Source organism: Athene cunicularia (genome assembly GCF_003259725.1).
Source record: "Athene cunicularia isolate RWA chromosome Z unlocalized genomic scaffold, athCun1 chrZ_part1, whole genome shotgun sequence".
NCBI lineage: Eukaryota > Metazoa > Chordata > Aves > Strigiformes > Strigidae > Athene > Athene cunicularia.
In genome coordinates this window covers 33,895,136-33,919,269 of record NW_020799142.1, presented here as the reverse complement: position 1 = coordinate 33,919,269, position 24,134 = coordinate 33,895,136, and the positions used below count along the sequence as shown (strand labels likewise).

General features: G+C 38.1%; 1 protein-coding gene across 2 annotated transcripts in view; it reads left to right on the top strand.

The window, feature by feature from the left end:
- The window catches only part of DYM (dymeclin), a 219,953-nt gene that overhangs the window by 4,907 nt on the left and 190,912 nt on the right, over nucleotides 1–24,134 (top strand). For both annotated transcript variants that reach the window (XM_026865591.1, XM_026865592.1), the window contains exons 2-6: nucleotides 2,508–2,685; nucleotides 14,407–14,459; nucleotides 15,112–15,205; nucleotides 16,536–16,669; nucleotides 22,705–22,777. In XM_026865591.1, coding sequence (XP_026721392.1) covers nucleotides 2,546–2,685; nucleotides 14,407–14,459; nucleotides 15,112–15,205; nucleotides 16,536–16,669; nucleotides 22,705–22,777 — 494 coding nt within the window. In that variant the 5' untranslated portion in view covers nucleotides 2,508–2,545. The remainder of the gene's footprint in view (nucleotides 1–2,507; nucleotides 2,686–14,406; nucleotides 14,460–15,111; nucleotides 15,206–16,535; nucleotides 16,670–22,704; nucleotides 22,778–24,134) is intronic.

Below are 24,134 nucleotides of genomic sequence, written 5' to 3'. Positions count from 1 at the left end.
GAACTGAAGAGTTATAGGAGGTTAAGGTGTAGGAATTTGAAGGCAGAGCTCCATCTGCCTCTTGTTTCTCTTCTCCCTTGGGTGTTCATCTTGGAGCAAGTGAGCTGTTTCTTATTTGAGCTGGAAGGCATGAGCAGTGGACAGGAACTTGGGGCAGACATAGCCTCTAACTGTCCGTATTCCAAGAAATAAAGGTTTAAATGTGTGAGCTTTGGGTCATTTAAAGGTGCAGGGAAATTACTTCAGTAGAATATGGGTCCAGGGCCAAGAGCATTGTTGTTGGCTTCTGCAGTAGTTGGGTATGTGCAAACCAGGGGCTGCAGAGCTGAGATATGTACAAGCTGGACCTTGGTTCTTCTAACTCAAAGTGGAGATCCAGTATTCTCATATATTATGCAAACTGGTTTCCCCTCTACTTCATTCTCTAGCTGCAGTATTCATTGGCTTTATTTCAAAGGTAGCATACATTGAGTCTTGGGCTTTTTTTCTTTGAAGCAGCAAAATTTATATTCAAGTAAGATGCGTTTATTCTGTTCTGTGAGTAAATATTCAACCAGAGTTCTGGAAATCCTCTTAAACTAATTAAATTTTATAATCCCTTAATGCTTCTCCACAGAACTCCCTGGCACAAACTTCTCTTTTCACTCCTAGGCCACTTTTCAATTCCTCTTCCTGAAGGTAGTCCCCATGACAAAAGTGGCTCCTGCAAATGCTGTAGATAGTGTCTTCAGAGCTTTTTACTAAATGAGACCTCTATTTGTTTACAAGGTTATTGTCACTCTCTCCCTTTTGGTCAGGTATAAAGGGAGGTGGCAGAAATCAAGCTGCCTCATGAAAATAAAGTTCTGTGGTGGGCAGAGCTCCAGCAGTGCAGTTGTTATAAAAGCAGTTATACTGAGTCAGTGTAAAGTTTCATCTTGCTGTATTCTGTCCTCTAGAGCAGCAAATAGTGATGGTGGAGCACTAGAATGGAGGGAAGGAGTGTGGAGTGGTATCTTCCCAGCCCATCATGTGCCCTACAAACAAAATTGAGGAAATAATAAACACTTCCCTCATTTTTGTAGGATCTCACCTTCTGAAGACCTCTGTTATTACCTAATAGTATCCTATATTCTGCTGTCCGACTGTGCTGGCATTTTGTTGTTTCTGAAATCTTTGGGCACTGTGCATTTACTCTAAATCTCAAATATAAGTTCTTCAGGTAGCCTCCATGATGGCTTCAAACACTGCAGCTTTTCATTGCATCTCTTTGTTTCTTTTTAGCAAGCTTTCCTCATTTCTGTACTGTTCTTTATTAATATTAGCTGCTACTAAAATGGTCTGCTGCTGCAAAGATGATGAGTCTAAGAATCAGTACTGGTGTGCTGCTTGAAACAGAGTCTGTATCTTTGTAGAGACCGAGGGAAGAGTTGCTGTTGGGTAGTAGCTTATATTTTCTAATATAGCTGTCTCTGTTCTTACAGCTTATGCAGCTCAGGAGTGAGTATTCAGGTTACGCAGTAATACAGTGCACAGCACTTTTATCTTCGTGGGGATGCTTTTTTTTTTAATATAAACTTTTAAAGCTGTTAGTCACTGTTTTTTTTCTTAGATGATGGAAGATTATTGAAGCTGATGACTGGAAAGATGTAAGATGCTTAGGAGCATCCCTGGCACATAGTAGCATCATGGTGGGATTTCCTTTAATTAAATGTTTATAAAGGTGAGAAGTGCTGATAAGCATGGAGAATTGAAACCTCATTCTTCGCACATTTCAAATACAAAAACAGCTACTCATGAAAAGAGGTTGTGGAGTGCAACTCTACCTACTTCTGCAGTGTTACTTGAGAAAACGGTTGTGTTTCTGATGTGTTAATTTTTTGGCTTTTCCACCCTTGAAGTAGTTGACTGGAGCCAACCACATTATCTTACAAAGGTCAAGGAGATTCATGTGTGGTCAGTAGTACCTTTCCTCACTTGATTCAGGTTCTGTGCAGCTGTGATAACAGCTGTGTGTGTGCTGCCAAGGTGGGGGCTTTCAAAGTGTTGGTTGTTGATGGCGTGCAGGAATTAGCTGCATGATGGACTCCTTGACAGCAGGTGTCATTTTCTATCTATGCGTATTCAGTTGGAAAATGTATTTTTGAATAGCTTGTCAACTTGACACCTCTGTTTAAATTGTAAGCTCCCTGCAGTTTTCCTCGCTGGTAGCAGCCTTGCTACTGATACAGCTGTGGCACTGTTCTTGCCACGTGTAATTTATGAAAATCCAAGTGAGATGATGACTGACATATATAGCACAGTAACTTTGAATTTCTATGTTGAAGATGTTATTGTCCTAAGTATGTTTGAAAGAAAATATTTTTATTGACTTCCTATGCACCTCTTTTCTTATTTTCAGTGACTGTTCAAGGTAGTGAACTAAAGCTTTACTGATGACTCTTTTATGGTCTGTATATTCCTTATTTGTACAAAAGACTTTAAATGTTTCTCTCTTCTTTTTTTTTTTTTTTTTTTTTTCCTTGAAGAAATGAAAATTTAGGAAGGGATTTGTCAAATAAAGAAGATGGGAGCAAACAGCAGCAGCATCAGTGAGCTTCCAGAAAATGAGTACTTAAAAAAATTATCAGGAGCAGAGCCCATCTCCGAGAATGACCCGTTTTGGAATCAGCTGTTGTCCTTTAGCTTTACCACTCCAACAAACAGGTAAGAGGGTGCTTATTGAAGAATTAAACTTTGATAATATATTTATAGAAGTGTCAAGTCTGAAAGCAAGTGAGTGGTTATGTTAATTATTACTGTTTTAGGTAGCAGAGGAATAAATGCCTATGTAAAATAGACTGTTGTATCTAAATTTGGAAGGTCTTTCTACCACCTCTTCCATTCCTGTGAGTCCCTTTCTTCTTCATAAAGGCTATAATGGCTATTCATCCTGGTAGCTGGGAAAGATCAGAAGCAGGGTCCTAAAGTGTTGGGGAAGAACTTTAATTTTTTTCTTTGAGTCACTCCTTTATTGTCCTTTTCTGGTTATTTTGGGGAGCTTTTTTCTTTGAGAAAGTTTCTGGTTTCTCTGGAATTGCTGAAGACCCCAGTGAGTGATGTTTCTTGTCAACTTACAGTGAATTTTACATCTTCCATGAATTACTTGTAGGTTAGCTGTTGAGTTTCTTAGTTTCTATCCCCCCCCCTTTTATATTTTAAACAGAAGCTTGGCACGTTGTCTCCATAAAAATTTTTTCTAAATATCTAAAATTGAAGTTTTGCATGTCTTTTCACTCTAGCAAGTGGTGTAGATAGAAACAGAATTAATACTTTTGAGATGATCCATAGCACATCTCCAGAAATATAGAACATAAGCCCTTGTGACTTCTGTTAACCCAAGTCCCTTGCTGATTTCATTGGCCTGTGTGCTGATTATCAGTCTTAAAAGAGCAATGTGATATTACTTAATACTTTTAATTATTACTTAACTGTTCTTACACTTGACAATGTGACCTGACACTTTCCTGTCAGGTGAATGTCTTTATTTACCTCCTTTATTATTAGCAAATATTAATGCAAATTGCAAAGGACATAGCTTTTTCATAAAGGGTCATAACAGACTACATTTGAACACTTGTGTAACAGGTTTAAATTGGCCACAATGTGTCATTGCTAAAATTTGGAACATTTTTAATCTTTAATAAATTGGAAATCTGTTTGAGAGCTATTCTATCAATTTATTGTTTTTTTGTTTTTGTTAAAAAAAAGCTCCTGGCATAATGAATGGTGGTCAAAGGCATTTTTCTTTCAGAAGGTGAAAAACTAGTGCAGATTTATGACTGCCCTGACCTCTCAAACCTTGAATATAAATTACCAATTGAATGAAGAATGGAATACAGTTTCTAGTGGCATACAGTTTACATGTTACATGATTTACCTCTGTGCTGCCTCGTGCACAGTAGCTTCTGAAAGTCAAGAGATGTGTTTATTTTCATAACGGTTAGGAGCAGATCTGGTAGATAATCTGTGTCTCATACTAGCGTGCCTGTGAGTGAGTCAGAGTTCAGGCAACTGGGTGGGAAGTGGTTAATATGTACCACTGGGAGGCATTTACTAGGCTATTTTTGTAAAGAGTGAGGGGGGGGGAAGGATTTTGACTCTTCCATGGAGAGAATTGTGAGAGGTAACAAGTGAAAGGTTGTAAAGCTCATAAAGGGTGGTGCGTAATTGTCACTGGGTGAGGGAGCAGTTGTTTTTTCTTTTAAGGTCCTCTAAGAGGCAGGAAGGCTTAAGATGGACAATATTCTGAGAAGTCATGTTGTCCCAAAAGCAGGGTTGTTTACCAGGTGTGCAATACACCAGTGTACACAGAGAGCAGAGGTATTTAATCCATGCCTGCGCAGAGTGGGGTGCTAGGTGGTAATTCCACAAAGCCAGCACGCTGCACCAAAGAGCTTGAGTGGGTTTATACACTTGACTACACAAATGCAAATATACTGAATGACCATTGGGTAGTTGCTTTGTCCCTTAATGTTAACAATGTGCTTCGTCTTTGTTTAAAGTTACAGTGCCTTTTAATTCTTTAACTCAAACTCAAAGGGTGAGGGGGGGGCACATCATCTTGGTCTTAAACTGAGTCAATGGTCGCAGTCTTCCTCACCTCCCCCCTTCCCCACCCTTATCTTTCCCTCAGTTATGCCTGGTTTTGCTGACTTAATGCATCTCAGACAGTCATCCAGCCTTTGGCTCCTTCTGGGGCAGGATGTTCCTCTCTTAGTAATATTTTAGCTCCTCTTCAAAGGTATGGTCGTTAGCAAGGTCTGTATTTGTGCAAAGTTCGAGTAACTCACTCCCTTATCTCCTGGTTCCTTCTTTTGACTGCAAGTCTTCAGTCAGTAACTGACCCTGTCATTGTTCTAAGTTCAGAATAATCAGAGTAGAAAAGGAGACATCAGTATAATACGGCATTGTCTGTGGTTTGGGATTTATTTTTTTTCAAGGGAGAAATAGTTATATGTAAACTCCCAGCAATTACTTTTAATTGTTATACTGAGCCTCCCTCCCTCAGCAAAGTGAAGGAGTCGTTCACAGCTTGTTTTGCAGCTTTGTTGTGCCTATTTGGTGCAGTCAGATTCAGTGCAGAGTAAATTTGCTTTTTTTAAAAAAAAATCACAAAAAACCCCAAAACCCCACAAAAAACAGCCAAACAAAAAAAAAAAACCACAACCCAAACACAAGAAATGTAATTTAAAAAGCAAGCAAAGAAAAAAGCTGATCCAAAAGCAGGTTGAAAGTTTAATTAGCTGAACGCCAGATGGTGCTCTTGCCTGGCAACTAGAAGAGAATTATTTTTAGATGCATCTTCTGTGCAGCTTAATAACTGGAAGGAAACAGAAATTTTCCATTAAGTTGCATCTACCTGAGAGAACCGTTTGACAAATGAGGTCAGATGGTGTTGGCTGCACAGCACCCTCAGCCATTGTCTAAATCAGATAACCTTGCCTGCAGGAACAGAACAATAGGGGTCAATGTTCATTTCTGAGATTGAAAGCTTGCGAAATAGCAAGTTAACGCTGTTTTGTTTTAATGAGGCTTGGGTGTAGGTCATACTTTTGACAGGATCAAGATACTAGTTTATGACTGGTGTGGAAAGGAGCCAGTTTTCACCTGTCAGGACACAGTTTAAGCTTTTCTTCTCTTTTCAGGTTGGCTTTTTCCAACTGTCTGTTGCAAAATTAGTAACTGTTTACCAGTGTTATTGAGAGCCATAAAAGTTGTGTGTTGTTTTCATGGAGGTAACTGTTGATTCTCAAAAGATCTATCCTCCTTCCTCATGTTTTTTCATGGATGTGACTGAAATGATCCCCAGGAAGAAGAGCGTTGTGTTCTCTGAATGCTGCTTTGGATGTATGTCTGTTCTACATACAGCAGTGCTATAGGGAAAGAGGAGGAGAAAAACATGAAAAGAGAAGGTGGTAGCAGGGAAAGCAAGAAAACAACCAACAATAGAAAACCCAATCAAAACCCAGCAACGTGTAGGAGGTGGTGTGGCTGGGGTAAATTGCCTCCTTTCAGCAACAGGTGCCTGACAGATTCACCTTGTTGTCAGGATACCTTGCTGGGTAGGAAGGAACCATTATCTGCAGGGAATACAAAGGGCACTTTTGATACATTTAAGGGAAATTTGAATCCGTGTGTGTAAGTAAAGCTTGTGAGGTTTTTATCACTCTTCCATGTATGCTTTTTCTCTAGTGAGGTATGTGTGAATAGTGCTTTGCTTTACAGAAGCTGTTCTGAATTAGTCCAGGTACTGCTGATCACAGATGCCGAAGGAAGATCTTTCAGGCTGCCAGAGTTGGATCTTCCAAGGACCAGTAGGCTTTTAATCCTCCAAATTGAAGCCCAGGGCCTCGGCTTGAGAGTTGGCTTTCTACTCTGAGAAAGATGAAGTTGTGATGGTATATCTGATCTTCTAATGTCACTGCTTTCTTTGCTCTTCTTCCGGTCTTAATTTTCTTACACTTTGCTTTTCTCAGCATTTTGTACTCTTCTATTTATTTGTCATTGTTCTGTTTCTGTTCCTCTCTCAGTTTGGTTGATCTCTTCCTCCTTTCATGTGTTTTTCATTTTCCTGGTTCTCTCTCTTGCCTTCCCTCCCCATTTCTACCCAATTGTCTATGTTAGTCACTCTTTGAATGGTTCCCTGTATAGGTCTTTAGCATTGCTAATTCACTCAGCCATGTCTCCTTTACTGGGTTTATTTTTTCAGTACAGTTAACTTTTTCATCCCTTTCTCTGAAGAACACAAGGTAGTTTGTAGGGGGGGAATAAAGTTTGTTCAGTACCAGCGCTACTGACTGCAAAGTTGCTGTTACCAATACTGATGCAAGATGCTCTTGCCCTTTCACTATCCCTTCCAGCGTTCATTCAGGTCTGTTGTGACTTTAATCAGGAATTAATCTGTCTGAAAAACAACACAGCAAAAAGAAGTGTTTATTTTTCAGCCAAGTTAATTCCCTAGAGTGATTCATTGTGTGGCACCACAAAACAATTGTGGCACAATGAGGGATTGATTTTTGGGGCATAGTAGACTGTTGGGCTGAAAGGTGGGCTTACTTAAACCTCATGTGCCATCCGAAAATGAATGTGAAAGTGTGTGGTCAAATCAGAGCTGGCAGCTGGGAGTCTAACATTCTGCTTTTCTGGGCTGTTTGTTCTTCCTCTGGTAATGTTGATTTCTTAATAGTTAAGCAAATATTAAAAGGGAATATTAAGTGGGAGTAATTCTGGATAGTGCATTCACAAACTGATTATGACTCAACCTTTAGTAATCAGAAATGAGGGGATAGTGAATCCCTACTCACTGCTTGTGATCACCCCTGGCATGAGCAGTAGTAACAGCCCGAGCAAGTCTTGGGTATCGGGCGGGTACAGCTTCTAGGGCCTTACACAGCTTAGGAGTGGTAGGAGGGAAATGATACATGCACAAGTGATAGTAAAAGGAAAAGCTGGCAGCAATTTAATTTAGGCTGCTTTGTACTTTCCACTGTAAAAGGTGTACTGTGATCTCCTTTTCTGTAAAGCAGGTCACAGATGCTTAGCAGGTGAAATCCCCTTGGACTACAGAAGTGTCTGGTGAGAAACTTATGGTTTCAGCCATTAGGAGGTACTCAGTGGTCTGAATTCTCACTCCTGCACATTCATTTTTTTCTTCATGGATCCTTATTTGTTGCACAGAATGGAATCATGGGAGCTGAATTAAAGTTGGATAAACCCTCTTAAATCTGCCACTTCCTACGTTTCAAGTGGCTGACTTGTCAATCTGAACAGTGTTTGGATATTGGAAAAATAAAATACAGCTTTTCTGAATGACTTTTTTAGTTATTGTTATGAGCAAGAGCTGTGATGTTTGCTTTGAAGTCTTAGCTCTTGATTTAGGCAGGCCTTTATGTTTGGCTCTCCTACAAGTTGCTACCAAGAATGCAACCTCCTCCTTGGCGGTGGTATTAGTTACAGTTCTTTTCTGATGGAAGACTTAAACCAGAGTTAACTTACACAGAACTTGCTGAAAATCACGTGCTTAATAATTACTGTTCCGCTTTGTTCTTTCCCCAGAGTTTTTAATGAATGGCTGGTTCAAGAATAGTGTACATGAGACTTTAATGGAAAGACATAAAAATGAGCAACTTTTATGTTGCCTTAATGTGGTACATTTTTAAATCGGTACAATAAATTATGTGCAGCTTTTTATTCTTTGGCATCTTTCCTCCAACTAGTCCATTAAAGTCAGCCTTCCCACAGTATGAATTTACTGAATGGGCTGATTCTTCTGTTTTGTATTCAGTGGCAAAGAAAAAAGTTCTACTTAGAGGAAAATTGTCAGGAAAGCTGCTTCCTTGTTTTTTTCTCCTCCTCTTTTAGAAGGGGTAGTTGTCTGCTATGGTTTGAGTCTTGTTCTTACCATAATAAGGGTATGTGTCATGGTATGGATGTGTTTATAATTACAGGTTTTATGCAGAATACTTTGACTTGCCATGTTAAAGTATTTTAACAGTAGTCACTGTCACTTTGAAACCTTTTATATTGTGATGCCTTTAAAATAAAAGCAGATAAAACTGTGTTCTTCAAAGATGATTGCTGTCGGGAAGCAGCTTTCACTGTCTTTTATTAATTATGGTTTTGCTGAAGTCTCTCAGACTGAAAGCAAATGTAAAGTAAGGTGACTGAATTCAGCCACTCTAAAATAACTCCACAGATTTCCCCCCTCCTCCCCTGCCCCTCCTCTTCTTTTTTTGGAAATAATGTTTTTTTACAATATATGCCAGAATAACTGACCATAGAATCTGACTTTCTGGTAGTACGAAGTCAGAAATAAAAATAGGCAGTCAGTGAAAACTCTTTGGTGGGGGATTTTTGAGCAGTAGACTGCTTAATTTACCATTCTTTGCTGCCTCTAGAGTGAAGCTCCTTCACTGCACTGATGATAAATAAAAGTTCTGATTCTCTCTGAAAACTCTGATCTGAGGAATATGTCTTTTCAGAGGCTTTATTACAGAAAACCAGCTTGATGAAGGAACTTCCTGAACTATGATCAGTAACTGCAAAGTAATTAAATCCCAACAAAATAAGAAAACACTTGAGATAAGATCAATTATAAAATGACAGAAGAGCAATTTCAGCAAGACAAAACAGAATTTGTATTGTCTAAATACTGTTTCAGTATTAAGTTTTACTTGGTCAATAGTCATTGCCTATACTTACGATAGATGACACATAATTTTCACTTGTGAAATACGGAGAGGCAATTTCAGCTTCTGTTAATATTCCTGTATGTTTGAGTGAGCGTGTGCGCGCTGAATTCCACAGTAACGTTTATATGATAGTACAGGTTTGTGGGATTGAATTTTTTGTATCATGAAGAGGAGGTGAACCTCTGCTATCAGAGGGACAGTATTTGAGTGTGCAAGTTTGAACATAATTTTGATTTCTTTTCTTGCCTTCCTTGTACAGTGTCCTTTTTACATGACACAGAGGTGTAGTGGTTGTGCTGTCCTCTCCTACAGAAGGGGATTATCCTTGATTACTCTTTACTTCTGTCTCTGATGTGTGTTACCCGGTGTTACACAGATCCTTCCTGTGTCTAGGTGGATTTGTAGTGACGATTTGTATGCAAAATGTTCTTACTGCCTGCCCTGTTGAGATGCTACAAGAGAATAATCACTGCCACTCTAAAACCTCTCATGTTTTGATACCTTTAAAATAAAACAAGATAAAACAATTTTTTTTTTTTAAAGTCAGTGCTGTCAGGAAGCAAATTTCAGTAGTAATTATAATTTTTTGTGAAGTCTGTGGGCTTTACCCTCTGCATAAAAAACCCAAATAAAATAATCCCTTCCTTTTATAAAGGACTTTGAAAATGTGGGCCAGCCACTCACAGGATGAGGCAGGAATTCCTGTGGAGCCTGGAATTTTTTCCTAAAGTGTGTGGGAAGCAATCCTGCGCTTCACACATTTGCTTGGATCGAAATGAGCCAGTTAAATCTGTGTGGTTAAGTACATTTCTTTGAATCCTTAGTGTTTTCCCCCTGTGCTCACAACCTCTTTGAATCCCCATTCCAGGTGATACCTTTTGCTCGTGCCTCGGAAAATTGTAGAACTGGTAAATGTGATTGGAATAGGTACTGCTTTTCTCAAACCAAATGGTTTAGTTCAGGTAGTGACAGTTGAAATACGCGATTACATGTACAAACTCACCGAGGTCGCTGTGAGTGTGATATTTAAGTTCTGCAGCCTGAAGCTGGTGGTTGTTGCTACGTGCATGTGATCGTTCTCTGAAGTAGTGTCTTCTCCATGTTAGGGCTTACTGGATGTTACTGGGGTTCCTGGTTTCTACTGGTGATGCTCAGCAGTGCAGTCAAGCAGCAGGAAGGGTTTATGTACTTTTGCTGCTTGCTTATTGCTAGGAAATGATTTTTTTTTTTCTTGTTGAGAATGTACTAACAGTTCTCATAGACAGGGATATTTTACTCCTCTGTCCCTAATGAATCTCTCTCCTATTTTTACGTGTTCTAAAAGATACTGTCTTTCAGAAGCTTCTTTTCTCTTCTGAAAAAGCATGATTTTTATTTTCCCAGTTATTGCTAGATAAAATTGTAGAGTGGAAAATGTATAGGATTTTTTCCTTTTCTGAAAGGTTGTTTTCTCCTGGATTCTTGCATAGGTACTTAGTTACAGTTAAATGTATTATGTTGAAGGGGATCCAGTTTAAATGCATTTTAGACTTCCTTTTGTCCCAAGTAGTGAGCTCCTAAAGTACACTTACTCATATGTATACACACATATTTGTTAACAAAGCATTCAGTATTCCTCAGGTCAGGGTTTTCAGAGAGAATTGGAACTTTTATTTGTCATCAGATCAGTGAAGATGCCTCACTCTGTCAGTGCTTCCTCTGGTTGTTAGTGCTGAAAAACAGTTTGAATACTCCCAGTGCTGCTCTGTGGATTAATGAAGGGACGGGTGCTTTAGTGTTAGGTTTCCATTCTTACATACTGTCATTAACCAACTGTCATCTCCACAGGGACTGTAGAGCAGAGTCAATACCACAGTTGGTTGTAGCATTTCTTTTGTGCCACCTGATGAATCTTTGGCATTTTCTGCCTAAGGGTTAATAAACACACATCTTCTGTCTTCACAGCACACACACAAAAAAAAATAGGCAGACAGCTTTTCCCATGTCTCTTTTCTTTCCAATTTAAGGAAAGAAAGCTAAGCTTTGTCCGGGGTTCCTGGAAACAGGCTGCTATTTTTGTACCCCCCACTATACCCTCTCTGTGAATCCATCCTTGGGGATGTCGCAGTAGTGTTGCTACTGTTGAGTGTAAGAGCAAAATTTCAATGTTGTATGTGTGTTGGGGCAGTGTTTTGGTGTAGTTCCTCTTCGCTAGGTGTTCCTGTTGCGTGAACTGGAATTTTGCAGATGTTGTACCTACTCTTGAGGATGACAAAATTCAATTCAGTGTTCTTGTTGTATGAATAAGGGGGAGTGGGCTGCAGTTAATCTTTAAGCATTAAACTTCATTTTGGTGGGAGAAAGAATGAGTCAAGTGTTAAATTCTTTGCTGAGGACTTGGAGGTCTTGCTTGGTTTGCCATGGTTTTTGATCCTGGCAACCTGTAGAATTTGGACAACTCTGCAGAATTTATTTGAGGACTTTGTGTGGTTTTTAATGAGTCAAAGGGAAGAAAAAAACCAACCTGTAAGAGTGCTATACTCGAAAACCTAATTGCTTAGAAATTAGGGGAAAAATGAACCATAATTAAAAGCTGAATGTCTACATTTATGGTTTAAGTCATGGAGCAAATTACAAAAATCACTCGAGCTGTATTAGAGTAGTCCCTAAGCGTCTCTGGATAGTGGGAGGCGGATCATGTGTTGGATTACAATTATTCAGTACCTAAGAACTCTCTTGTCAGCTGGTGTCCAATATAATATTCATTCTGCTTGTCAGTTCTTAAGAAGGAGTACACTCTGATGAGAAGCAGCCAGCTGGACAAATGTAGAAGTTGTTTTTAAAAAAAAAACAAAGTGCAAAAAGCCCTTGTTTCATATAGACCTAGAAAACTGTGTTGTCTGTAGTTGCTGGTGGGGTGTTCTAGTTTTATGCCATTTGTTTTTAATTACTCTGCATGTTTTTAATGCTGAAACAAGAGACCACCTTTGAGACTAAGTCTAATGTTTTTAAAGTATATATGAAAGTCCAAGTTTGTTCTTTCTGAAACTTATGTTTCAAAGCAATGTATAAGAGAGGAAAAAATGCTGATATTTGATATCAAAAATAGCCAATCTACATAATCTAAAGTTGTTTTAGGATATTTAGGTGTAGGTTAAGAGCTGTCTGTGCTGTCATCTCACTACACAGTAGATAAGTCTGATACACAGGAAAATTTGCAGGCGTTTTAAAACTTAATTTGTTTGATGTCTCTTTCTTGAAGCATTTCCTATTGAAAAGTTTTGAAATAATTTTTTGGCTGCTGTTTCTACCCAATATCCTTACCTCTTCATCTAGTCCTCAGGGAGTTCAAGCACAGCTCAATCAAACTCAACAGCTTCCATGAACATGGCTCCATGTGAACTTTCAGCAGTGGAGTTGGTTTAAGGGCTTCCCACACAGCACCACAGCTAATCTTAGGTTGATACAATAGTTTTTGGAACTGTTCTGTAAACTGGATTATCATCTAAATTTAAAAACAGAAAGAAAGGGGACTGTTTACCTCACCACTGCCTTTGAAAAGTTCGCTGGCAGAGCTGCAGGTAGTTGCCAAGATGGTGTTGAGCAGGTGGGACAGAGAGAGTGCATGCGGTACCATGTCCTTTTTGTCTTCAGTCTCTAATAATTTGATACAAATCAGGTTACTCATCGGAAAATTTAATGCTTAGGAAGCAATAGTGACATTGGCAATCTAATTGTGGCAGTATTAGGTTTTGCAATATTTTTATGAGAGGATTGCTTGAACTGAGGCCATACCACTGACTTTTATAGGCTTAGTTACTATGCAGGTTTCATTGCATTGCTACTTTCCTATTTATTCTGAGGATGGTAATTTTCATACCTTTAATTACAAGGATGTAGCTGCATGAACTGCGAAGTTGTTCAGTGTATATTGCATATTATGTTATGTCTGCAAGCATGGAACTGTTTTGGGTTCTTTTTTGACTGGCTTTTAATCTGGGGAACTTCAGAAGGACTGCCATTCCTGTAGGTCAGACTGTGTTAATTGAGTCTGTATAGAGCCTGTACAATCTTCTCCAGTATCCTGAGCAGTAGTGATAGGGCAAGGGGTAATAGTTTTAAACTAAAAGAGGGGAGATTCGGACTAGATAGAAGGATGAAATTTTTTACAATGAGAGTGATGAAACACTGGAACAGGTTGCTGTTTAGGTGTTAATAGTGGGACAATTTCAGTATTAACTTTTAACTTCAGCATTAACTAATTGCTTAATGTGGCATTAGACACACTATGATTATTTGTCCTTTTTCCCATCTGTTAAGGAGAAATATAGTTCCCATGTATTCTTCTGTTTTGTTTTTGAGGATCAGTTACTCTGTACTGGTAGGTTTGTAGTGATAGGAGTATAGAAATGTCTTTTTATGCGTTTGACGCAGCTGGTGTTTACTTTCAGTGGTTGATGGCGGGTTCTGTTTTAGTGCTGTATTGTTCTTTTCAGCTGACGGTTTTCACTGAGGCATACCAACAGGCAGTTAATGAAGTTATAAAAAATTCAGTGTGTCTGATATGATTGTCACATTAATATAGTAACAGTTAAAGGAAAGTGGTGCTTAGCTTGAGGTTAAATGTCAGGTTGAGGATTCTTTAATTTATGGTGTTTGAAAAGATACTGTTTCATATGACAGCTTTTGTAAAAAAATCCAGTTCTTTCTGTAGGCTGCTGTTCCATGTGTTATTTTCAGTGGCATTGAGCTAAGCATGGCAGCATTGAAGCCACAAAGGTAGTAGTAACACAGAAGATGTAGTGACATCATTTCACTTTGACAAACAATTAATTTTTAACGTTAGTTTGCTGTTTTATAGTTACTGTACTTCAAATGCATGTTGCACTGCCTGATACTAGTATGACCAAGCACTGGAATGAGTTACCCAGAGAGGTTGTGAAGATACTCAAATTCCACCTGAACGTGGTCCTGGGCAATGGGCTGTTGGTGGCCCAGCTTCAGCAGGGAGGTTGGACAGGATGACCTCCAGAAGTCCCTTCTCACCTCAACCATTCAGTGCTTCTGTGTTACCTATGTAAACCAGCTAATGGTTTGGTAAAATTAAGTGCTTGGTAGGAGTATTTTACTACTGTTCTGTAATAATTTTTCTCTTCAAGTACGGGAAGCCAACTGCTTGTGTAACCATTTTTATTTTCTTTTCCCCCTATCCTAGTGCTGATTTAAAGCTCTTGGAAGAAGCCACAATCTCAGTCTGCAAGTCTTTAGGTGAGAAATAGTGACATCTTAACTTTTTTCCATGTGCTTGGTCAGGAAAACTAACGGCATTTGTGTGCACATCCCTGTCTCCAGTATACTTGTCCAGTCTACTTGTATGTGTTCCACTAGTATCATTAAAGAGTGTATTATATCCCAAACTTTTAGAATTTTCCATCATTAACTGTTTTGTAGAACTTGAAATGACTGAAATAATTCCAGAGCTTCTATTACCTCTTTTACCCGCTGCCCTGTAAGCTGATCAGTTAGGGGAAAGAATTAATCAGAGGATGAAACGAAAGGGTGATATAAACATGATCAGTGATGTTTCAAGAAGATAAAAGCTAGTTATGAAAACCTGCCCAGTTTTCTGACAGGACACTATTGTACTGTAGACGAGACTTGGAAAGGAAGCATGATGAGCTCCATATTTGGGGTATTTTAAATCTAGGATGAAAAGTATGTTTAGAGAAAAATTATGGAGTACTAAAGCATGTGCTGGAGTATCTTAAAAGAACAGCAGCTTTACAGAAAAACAGACATACTATGATTCATGTAGAAATATTTAAGACATTGAAATTTGTTTTCATTCTATGTATTGTTTCAGCTAAATGGTGTCAACTTATGAATGCTGTGTAATCACATCTTATTTTTTCTCATCCAGTTGAGAAGAATCCTCGAACAGGAAACCTTGGATCGTTGATTAAAGTCTTTCTTTCTAGAACCAAAGAGTTAAAAATTTCAGCAGAATGTCAGAAGTAAGTACCTGAAAAAAACGTGTGTGCCATTTCATTTTTTTAATGTTCCTTTTACTTCTATCTCTTTTGAGTTTTTTACTTTGCTAGTTAACTTTGCTAGGCCAAAAGTTAGAATTCTCTTGAATTGTTGTTTGAAACGGAACACCTATCTAGTACTTTTCTAAACAGAGAAGATTAAATGTAGTAGGTAAATAGATTGCTGGGGGAAAAGACATGTTTATGTTCATCCTGTGTGTTACATAAGCACATATGTGTACGAATGGTATACCTTCTGGTTACTATGGGTTTAGAATTGTTTAAAAATCACCTGACCTTTTTACATTAAATCTTGATGTATGAACTAGTTTTTTATCTTGGGAATATTTTAAATTGGGTGGATTTGAACGCACAAACCTGTATAAAGACATTGCTTTCAAATCATACCATACAATTGCCACTAGTTTTGCTTGCTCCTGTCAGCAGTAGGAAGTAACTCCAAAGGTTATGTGCACAGCACTGTATAGTTTTTGCAGGAAGCTTTCTGTAATTGTTCCCCTATACCCATAGACAAATGACCAACTTGCATCAGATCTGGGGATTCACAATGGAAAACTTTCTTCTTAATGCCCTCTTGCTCCCAAGACTGCCCTCAACCTTTTTACTTGTAGATGGAGAAAGAAGTTATTCCTGCCTGGATAGCTCCTGCTGCTTTAATCCAAAAATACTTTGAAAATACAGCTTTGAGAAAGAGCTTGACTAAATGCTGTTGTCTGGACTTCCCAGCAGTTGCTTATTGGGACTCAAGAAACCATAATGAAGCTCTATTTCCCTGACATTTGGAAAGCCTGGAAAGTAGCTGTGTGTGTGTTGTGTAGAAAAAACTTGCACCATTGTGCTGCTGAAGTCCATTAAATGCCTATGGTCATCTGAAGGCTATTTGACTGGGAAAAGTATTAAGGTTCTGGGAGCCAGAGTAACTTTTATACTGAAGCTGTTGCAAATTTTCAGATGTCTGGGTGTCTTGAGTCTGTTAGTATCTAGAAACCCTCAGAAGTACACTGAGCCATCTGTGGTGATACTTCTGACAACTGTGGTGTTATAACAATACAAAGTTAGGAGTAAGATTATATTCTTCTGGGTGAAGGAGAAAACTACTTTAAAACATATGTTTCTAGTTTGTTAGCTGTAGCATCAACTGAAGAGTCCCTGCTTGGACACGTTGACTTTTTCCTTGCTTCAGCTGTAGGGAACCCCTTTGTCTACTTTGGCATATATTTTCATGTGATTTTTGATGCATGTTTGCAGGTTAAGCATTACTGATATTTTTTTTTTGTTTCTGCTTCTTTTCTAGTCACCTCTTTATCTGGCAGGCTCACAATGCACTGTTTATCATTTGCTGTTTGCTGAAAGTATTCATCAGTCGAATGTCGGAAGAGGAGCTGCAAATTCATTTTACTTACGAAGAGAAATCACCAGGCTCATACGGTAGGTATACACGAGTGTTAGTTAAACAAATATCCCACAACAAACTAAAACATTCTTCTGTTTGTAGACGTGGCACTTAGGGACAGGGTTTAGTGGTGAACTTGACAGTGTTAGGTTAATGGTTGGACTCAAAAGATCTTAAGGGTCTTTTCCATCCTAAATGATTCTGTGGTTCTATGTTGTGTCTAGACTAAGAAGCCCAAACTTTGATTAAAGTGGAAGTGAAGTACTAGTGAGGTTACATACAACATATTTACTGTTGAGGACAACCTGTGAGACTGAAAGTATGTAGTCAGTAGTAAAACTGACTGGCTTCCTTTGGGGTCTGGTGTAATTCAGTGTAAACAGTCTTCCTTTGTATCATACCTGTCAAGGAGAACACCTTCAAAATGTAATGAGAGAGCTTTTAATGACACTGACTGTTATCTTCTGCTAGAATTAAAGCAAGTGAAGTATGAAAGAACAACCAAAAGTATCTGACTGGATTTGCCTCAACAGCCTTGTCCAGCAAGGATGTGCATTGAGAATGCCTAATAGCTGCTTGCTCACTGAATAGTGAAAACTCTTCATTAAAATCTATTTAACTTCTTGGTACCTGCTGTTGATGTGAGGAAGTCAGACTTGTGGTGCCAAAAGATTGTGCTACATGTTGAAATAGTTTAATGTATTTTAAACTGTGATGAGTAATCTCCCAAGAATGAAGTCAGCGAACTGGTGCATTAGAAAGTAATGCCTGCTTATAATAAGCTATCACTGCAGACTGCCTATGGGTTTATACATGTTTTAAAAAAATTGGCCACCTATTGCTTCAGTGGAATAGTGTAGCACAGTGGAGTGGATGGAAAAGCTGAGACGTTTTGTTAGCTTGAACCCCTGCGATCTTTATTCCTTACTCTGGGAACTCTTCGCAGCATGGTATGAAAAGTGATTCTTGTCACTGGGGTCGATTCATGGTTTATACCATGTCTAGTAGCACTTGACTGTAATTCACAGTGACATTTATGAGCGATAATTTTGTGCATATTGATGGCAAATGTACTTAGCAATTATCTTTGAGCAGATTGTTCGCTGGATGTTCTTGATTAGGAAGGTAATTGTGTGTGGTCTGCTGGTGAGAGCAGGGGATGGAGGCAGGAAACGAGCTCCTCCTCGGCCCTCCCCGCTCTGCCCTGGCTCGAGTCTGCTGCTGCTTTCGACTCAGGTTTCCAATTGGAGATGGTTCTGGTGACCTTCCTCAAGGTATTGAAGTTCTTAACGAGCTGTGTTACATAGCCACCATTTTTGGTTCCTAACAAATCTTCACATAGGTTTTTTTAAAAATACGTATAGAGTGTGGCAATAAGCTGAATGCCTTTCTATAGCTTTTATTCTTAACTACAGGAAAAGTGAAGTGTCATTAACGGAGTATAATAAACTGCTGTCATGTTGGGGCCTGTTAAAGCGAGCAGAAAAAATTAAAATGTTTTTTGCTTGTGTTTTTATAATTAAGTGGTAGCTTTTTTGAATTTTTATTTTTTATTCTTTGGAAACTAGAGCATGCCTTGTTACTGTGATTTATTACTACTTTTACTAAATTAACACTTTCTTTGGTGAACATGCTTTTTAAAAATATAAGTTCTTCTTAGTTGTCCTTGCTGTTTTTTCATTTACTGGAGCTTGATATTATTTTTCTATTCTTCAGTTGCGAGCATGATAAAACAAACACTATAAAATACATTATTATATAAATTATATGATGTAAATTAAATATCCATATAGATAAAAGCTTTAATACAGTGTCTCAATTCTGAAGTACTGTTTGCTTATTTTCTTAATGGCTGGTGAGTAGTTACTGGAAAGAACAGTACAACCAAACAACACTATAAACAACCTCTCTCTCCTGTGTTCTATTTTTGTATGCCTTGTTCAATCTCACAGCCTTCTGAGAAAAGGTAATAGTTCTTTTCAGGATCATCTTAAAACTTCTTTGGAAATCACTGTGTGGTAGTGTTTGTTTCCCTGTTTTAAACTATAAATACCACCTTTTTTTTTTTTATTTTCCTTCTAGTCAGAGAATTTTTCCTAGTACCATGTTCTCTGAGTTTAAATATAGCACCTGGGAACTCAGGGTGTCCAACTGCAGTGTCAGCACATCAGGCTGCTCAGCTGCAGGCAGTAAGAGCATCAGCACCTGCTGTGTGATATTTGGTAGATCGGGCAGAAGCGTGCAGCGTATGGTAGTAATGATGTATGGAGAATACCCTTGTCACTGGCTCTTCTGCAGTAGGGTCTTGTATTTTGACAGTTTATATATGACACAGCTACTATTCATGTGTTACCATTTTTTATAACTGTCTTCTTTGGAAGAATTCTTCTCCCAGATTTTGCAATTCATATGCTTTCACTTTTTCTGAATGTCCTATTTGTGCTTTTCCCTGCTAGACTGTATTTTAAGCTCAGAAGAAAGCTGCACAATTGTGCTTTGTGTTATAAAATGTGATTGCTGAGGTTTTTCATTTTGCAAGATGTTTGAGTTGCATGGGTATGTTGTAGCCTACCATTATAAAGTTGTAATGAATAAATTGCACAGGATCGAGTCGCTACTAACAGCACTCTTCATTGATTTCCTTCAAGAATAGTCAAACTGTTAGTAGTGTGTTCCTTTTGACAGTCTTCAGATGGTTCTTCAGCCCAGGAAGTACAAAACTTGCTCCTTCATCCATAGTTGGGAATTTGTGTGTAACTTTGGAGGCTACTGCACAATTTTGATGGTAGGAGAATCCTTACAGAGACTTAAACCCATTCCCTTTGAGCTTTAGCTAAAAAATCCTGATTAATACATCCTAAACTGGACTCAGCATATGCTGATCTGAAGCTGGAGTTAGTCATAATTTCTGCATGGTCTTTTAACTGTATTGTGATTCAGAGGTACAAGTGACTGGATGTTGTGTATTGTATTGTAAATCAAGCGATCAATTTCTTTAACCTATTCCCTGTTCTGTAGTAGGAAACTTTATTTGTTTCCTACAGAGAAGTAGCTAAGGACTGTATTTGATATATTATAGCAAATAAGAGGACATAGAGGAGGGAATAAATAATATATTTACTGCAACCCTTAAATGATGTAATGAGTGTTCAGCTATCATAGAAATGAAGGATGGAATTAGTTTATGTACTCATTATTAACACTCTTAAGTGAAAGTTGTGAGCTTTTGAGTGTCCTCAGAGCTGAAGATCAAACCACAAAACCCAAAGAAGCTTTAAGTGTCCTGGCTGTGTGATGAATTAGGCAAGTGAGGCTTCAGGTACTGTTTTACAAGTAACTAATTATTTCATTACTGATGTCCAGGTTCTATCCTGTCTGTGGGAGCAATGGGGCAGAAAACCAAGTAGCATTGAAGGTGGGGCTGTACCTTGCTGTGCCTGAATATCTTACCAATATTATGCACATCCAGCTGCTACAGCAGCTCAGATCAGGTCGTGATGACATAGTAGTTAGGTTCTTGAGAAGAAAGACTGTTTTGATGCCTATATTGGATGCTGTGTCATGGCCAAGGATGGAGCTGGGTTGGTTTTAGCAGAAGTGGAGTCTCCTAGCATGTATAATTTCCTCTGGATAAGCCATTTTACCTGTGTAGTGTCTGCTCATCTAGTGTCTGTAATGTGTGTAGCTTTGAAAAAGTTAAAAAAAAAAAAAAGACTTCTGTAAAAAAAAAAACCAAAACCAACCAAACCCAAGCCAAACAAACCCCCCCGAAAAACCTGAAAAACCCACAATGCAAGTAATCCACATGCTTGAGGACTCAAATATGACTGGTGAAAAACGGTGCTGCAGCTCACTGGACTTCTTAAAACCTGTGTGTGTTTGCTGTTACTTCTGCAGGGTGATAGAGTTTAGAAGATGCATTGATTCCCCTCTCTGCAAGTCTAATCTTAGCTGGACAGATTCACCCTTTACTTATTTTCCCCAAGGCTTTGCACGTGTCTTTGATCCAAGTATGTGATCTATTCATGTGAATCAGTATGGTGTGTATTGTCTTTATCCTGCTATTGAAAAAGGCATTGTTTATGAAAACACATAGTGTTCCATATTTATAGCTCTCTCTCACGTTATAGATTTGGCATGCATCCGCCTCATTGTCTTGGCAAGACGAGAATTAAACAAGAATGCATGTGCCCCAGTGGGGAAAAGGATACATTAATTATTGTAGCTGAATGACATTGATTACAGCAATTAAGCTTTTTTTTTTTTTTTTTTTCTTCTTCCCCCTAAAATGAAAACTAGTTTGAGAACTCCTTCGGGAGAGGATCTTCCCTTCTACATGATTGTGCTAACCCAGTGTTTTCTTGCTTTATTTTGAATATAGTGTGGAGGGAAAAACCTTCTTTTGTATTCAAAACCATAATTCAAATGGGTTGTGTAAATAGAATAGTGGAAGAGGCAATATTCTTAAAATGCACTCTTTTACGTTTTTCATCCTTTTCCCCTCTCTCTTCCTCCTCCCTTTCCTCATTTGTCAAGAGAAAAAATCAGGTATCTTTTGGAAACTAATAGCAGGCTTGCTCTATAAGCATTTTCTAGATTCAGATAGCTAAAGTTACTTTAGATTATATTATCTGGACTTCATTATTGGCTGTGGTTTCTGTCTAAGGTTAAATACTCCTAGCAGTTCTCGTTTTTTACTAACAGGAGCTACATTGTGTTACTCATGGGGGATTCTATATAAAGGAAACCATGTTTCCGTGATAAAAAACTTGATTTCCTCTAGAACGTGCAGTTCACTAGGTGACAATTTTTAATGTGTTTTTAATAAACCAATTGTGGAAAGAAATAATTTTGCTTTATTGTGAATATTCCCTCTGGTGTGCTTCTTAAAATTGAGTCCTGGGTTTAAGAAGAAACTTGGGTTAAACAGAGTAACACTGTCATAACCTGGCTGTAATGTTGTGTTTATTGCAAGACATATTTATTTGACTATACAAAATAAACAAGCATTTGGGTAATCATTGTGCTGCAGTGCTGTAATGCAGAGGGAAAAGCTATGTTTGCTTTTAGGCCATTCAGCACTATAAAGCCCTACACTTCTTTATGCTCTCAGTTTCTCTTTATAATTTTACTTTGAAAGCAGAAAAAAAATCCTAATGAGCCAAGAGATTTATCTTCTGTTTTTTCAGTATTATATGACAACTTGAAACAGTTTAATAAGCTTTTTCCTCCATAAGTCTTGCAAGTCTTTTGTTACAGTTGCTTTTAAAAATTGCAGTGGTAATGTAAAATACCACGTTTTATTGCTTAGAATAGTTGTGTTTTTAAAATAATTTTTAATCATCCCATGCATTTTGTCACACTGTGTACAAGTAGAGAATTATTTCTGCTCACTTAGTATGCAGTTTGGAAATTCATGAATCTTGTCATTGAAATGTGTAAAACCTCTTCAACAGATAAATGTCTATTCATGAAAAACTAGTGTGTAGATTTAATTGCATAAGAGCAGCAGTGATGTGTACGGTAGGCTGCATTTGACAGATCACAGTTTAGAGTATTGTTCAGTGTATGTTAGACAAATGAAACTGTGTTTTCTGTCTGTCTCTGCTTATTCTTCACTTGAGATTAAAATAAGGGGGGGAAATATGCAGAGTGCATGGGAATTTTCAGAGGAGACTTGAACTGTGGACCAGTGAGAAGTCACTAGTGACCAGTTCAGCTGTTAGTACTAAAGCCATTTCATGTGACCTTCGGTAACTAGTACAGTAGGGCTTGATGTGCTTAATATTAACATATTTGTACAATACCAACATCTCATTTAATCTATCCAGTTATTACTAGTTATTTGTTTTATATATAGAAGGGTATGCATCACCTATTTCTCTGGTGATAATCCCAAGTGCTTTGTATTTCAGGTAAGAATGCCATCTTCTTAAACAGGTAGAATTTATCTTCTGGTGTTTTGTTCCTTAATTAAAATATATTGATCGTCTGGATCTGTATCTTTAAATCTTTGCTGCTTTTTTTGGTATTTGAAAATCCAGAAAATCTTTTGTATGCTTCATTTCAGGAACGGAGTGTGAAGACCTCATAGAAGAATTGCTGTGTTGCCTCATCCAACTCATTGTTGAAATTCCCCTCCTGTAAGTTTGCTTCTTGCCTTTCTCCCCTCTCCTGCTCTGGCTTCTTTATATGAATTTAGCATTTGAGAGAATAAAAAATTTAGAGTGATGAGGTTATAATGTTTAAATACTTGTATTTGAATGCTGCATGTGATTGTGCAGTACTGATAATGATAACCTGCTGCCTCTAGCAGCCCTGAATATTCTGGTGGAAGAAGTACATGATGAACATCTCACACCATCAACAGAAGGATTATTTTGAGGAGTTTTGACATTTGTTTACCTCTGTTAGCATACAGACAGTTACTGCTAACTTTTGGCTAGAAATGGTGATGCCAACCCGTACAAGGAAAGGTACATTGGAGGTGTCACTTCATTTCTGGGGGATGCAGCAAGGTGCAAACAAAAATTCCTCTTCTGTAGTTGTGTTGGTTTTTGAATTGTGTGTTCATTAAATAAGTCATATGAGTTGTTTGGCACTAATTTCTGGAATAGCTGTGAGTTGGTGTCTGAAGAACAGAGAAGAAAGTTGAGTGAGTGGACTGTTCCTGTACATCTCCACATTTGTTTACATGGCTTTTTTAATGCATCTGCTGTATTTGCATCTGCTGTATTTGAGATATGTTGATTCCACATCTCACTGGCATATGTGTCATGAAACATACTTCAGTATTATATGAAGGAGAACTTAATTTGTTCTTTGGAAATAAAAATGTTTTTCCACACCTGTCCTGATTAAGTTTTAACTTCTTTTTTCCCAAGACAAACTTTACCAGAGATAGTGTTAGCAGTATCTTTTGTGTTAAATTGCATTGTAATCTTCCTAAAATGTAGCGCCCCAATTAAAGCATCACAGCTTTGAAAGAGTTTCAGATTATCTATTATAGCATAGTGTATAGCTCTGCTGAGGCTTTAGTTTTTGTACTTCGGATTGTTCTTTTGGTTGGAAAGCTGACAGAGATGCAATAGTTTTTGAAACATTGCTCTCATTAAATACAGCTCTGTCAACATTACATGAGGGTTTTGTCTAGGTAGTGTGTAATGAATTAGTGATTAGATGATTTAGAGTGTCGTTCCACAAAGCTTGTCAGGACTTCCTGGAACAGATACACTTTCTGTTTGGAGCAGATTAGAGGAAGTACAAAGCGGTGAAAGGACTACGATATATGGGCAAGTTCATAAATTCTGCAGGGTTTTATTTTTCTTTCTTGGAAGTCCTAATGTGTGTGTGTGTGGCATCCAATATCATTTATTCTGTCTTTCTCGCAGAAAAAGTTCTACAGGCATGATTGTTTTTGACCCTTTTCAACAACTGAACCTGTCAGCATCTCTATTTCTGTGTGAATGTTAAAAGCACTTAGTTTACTATACAGTACAG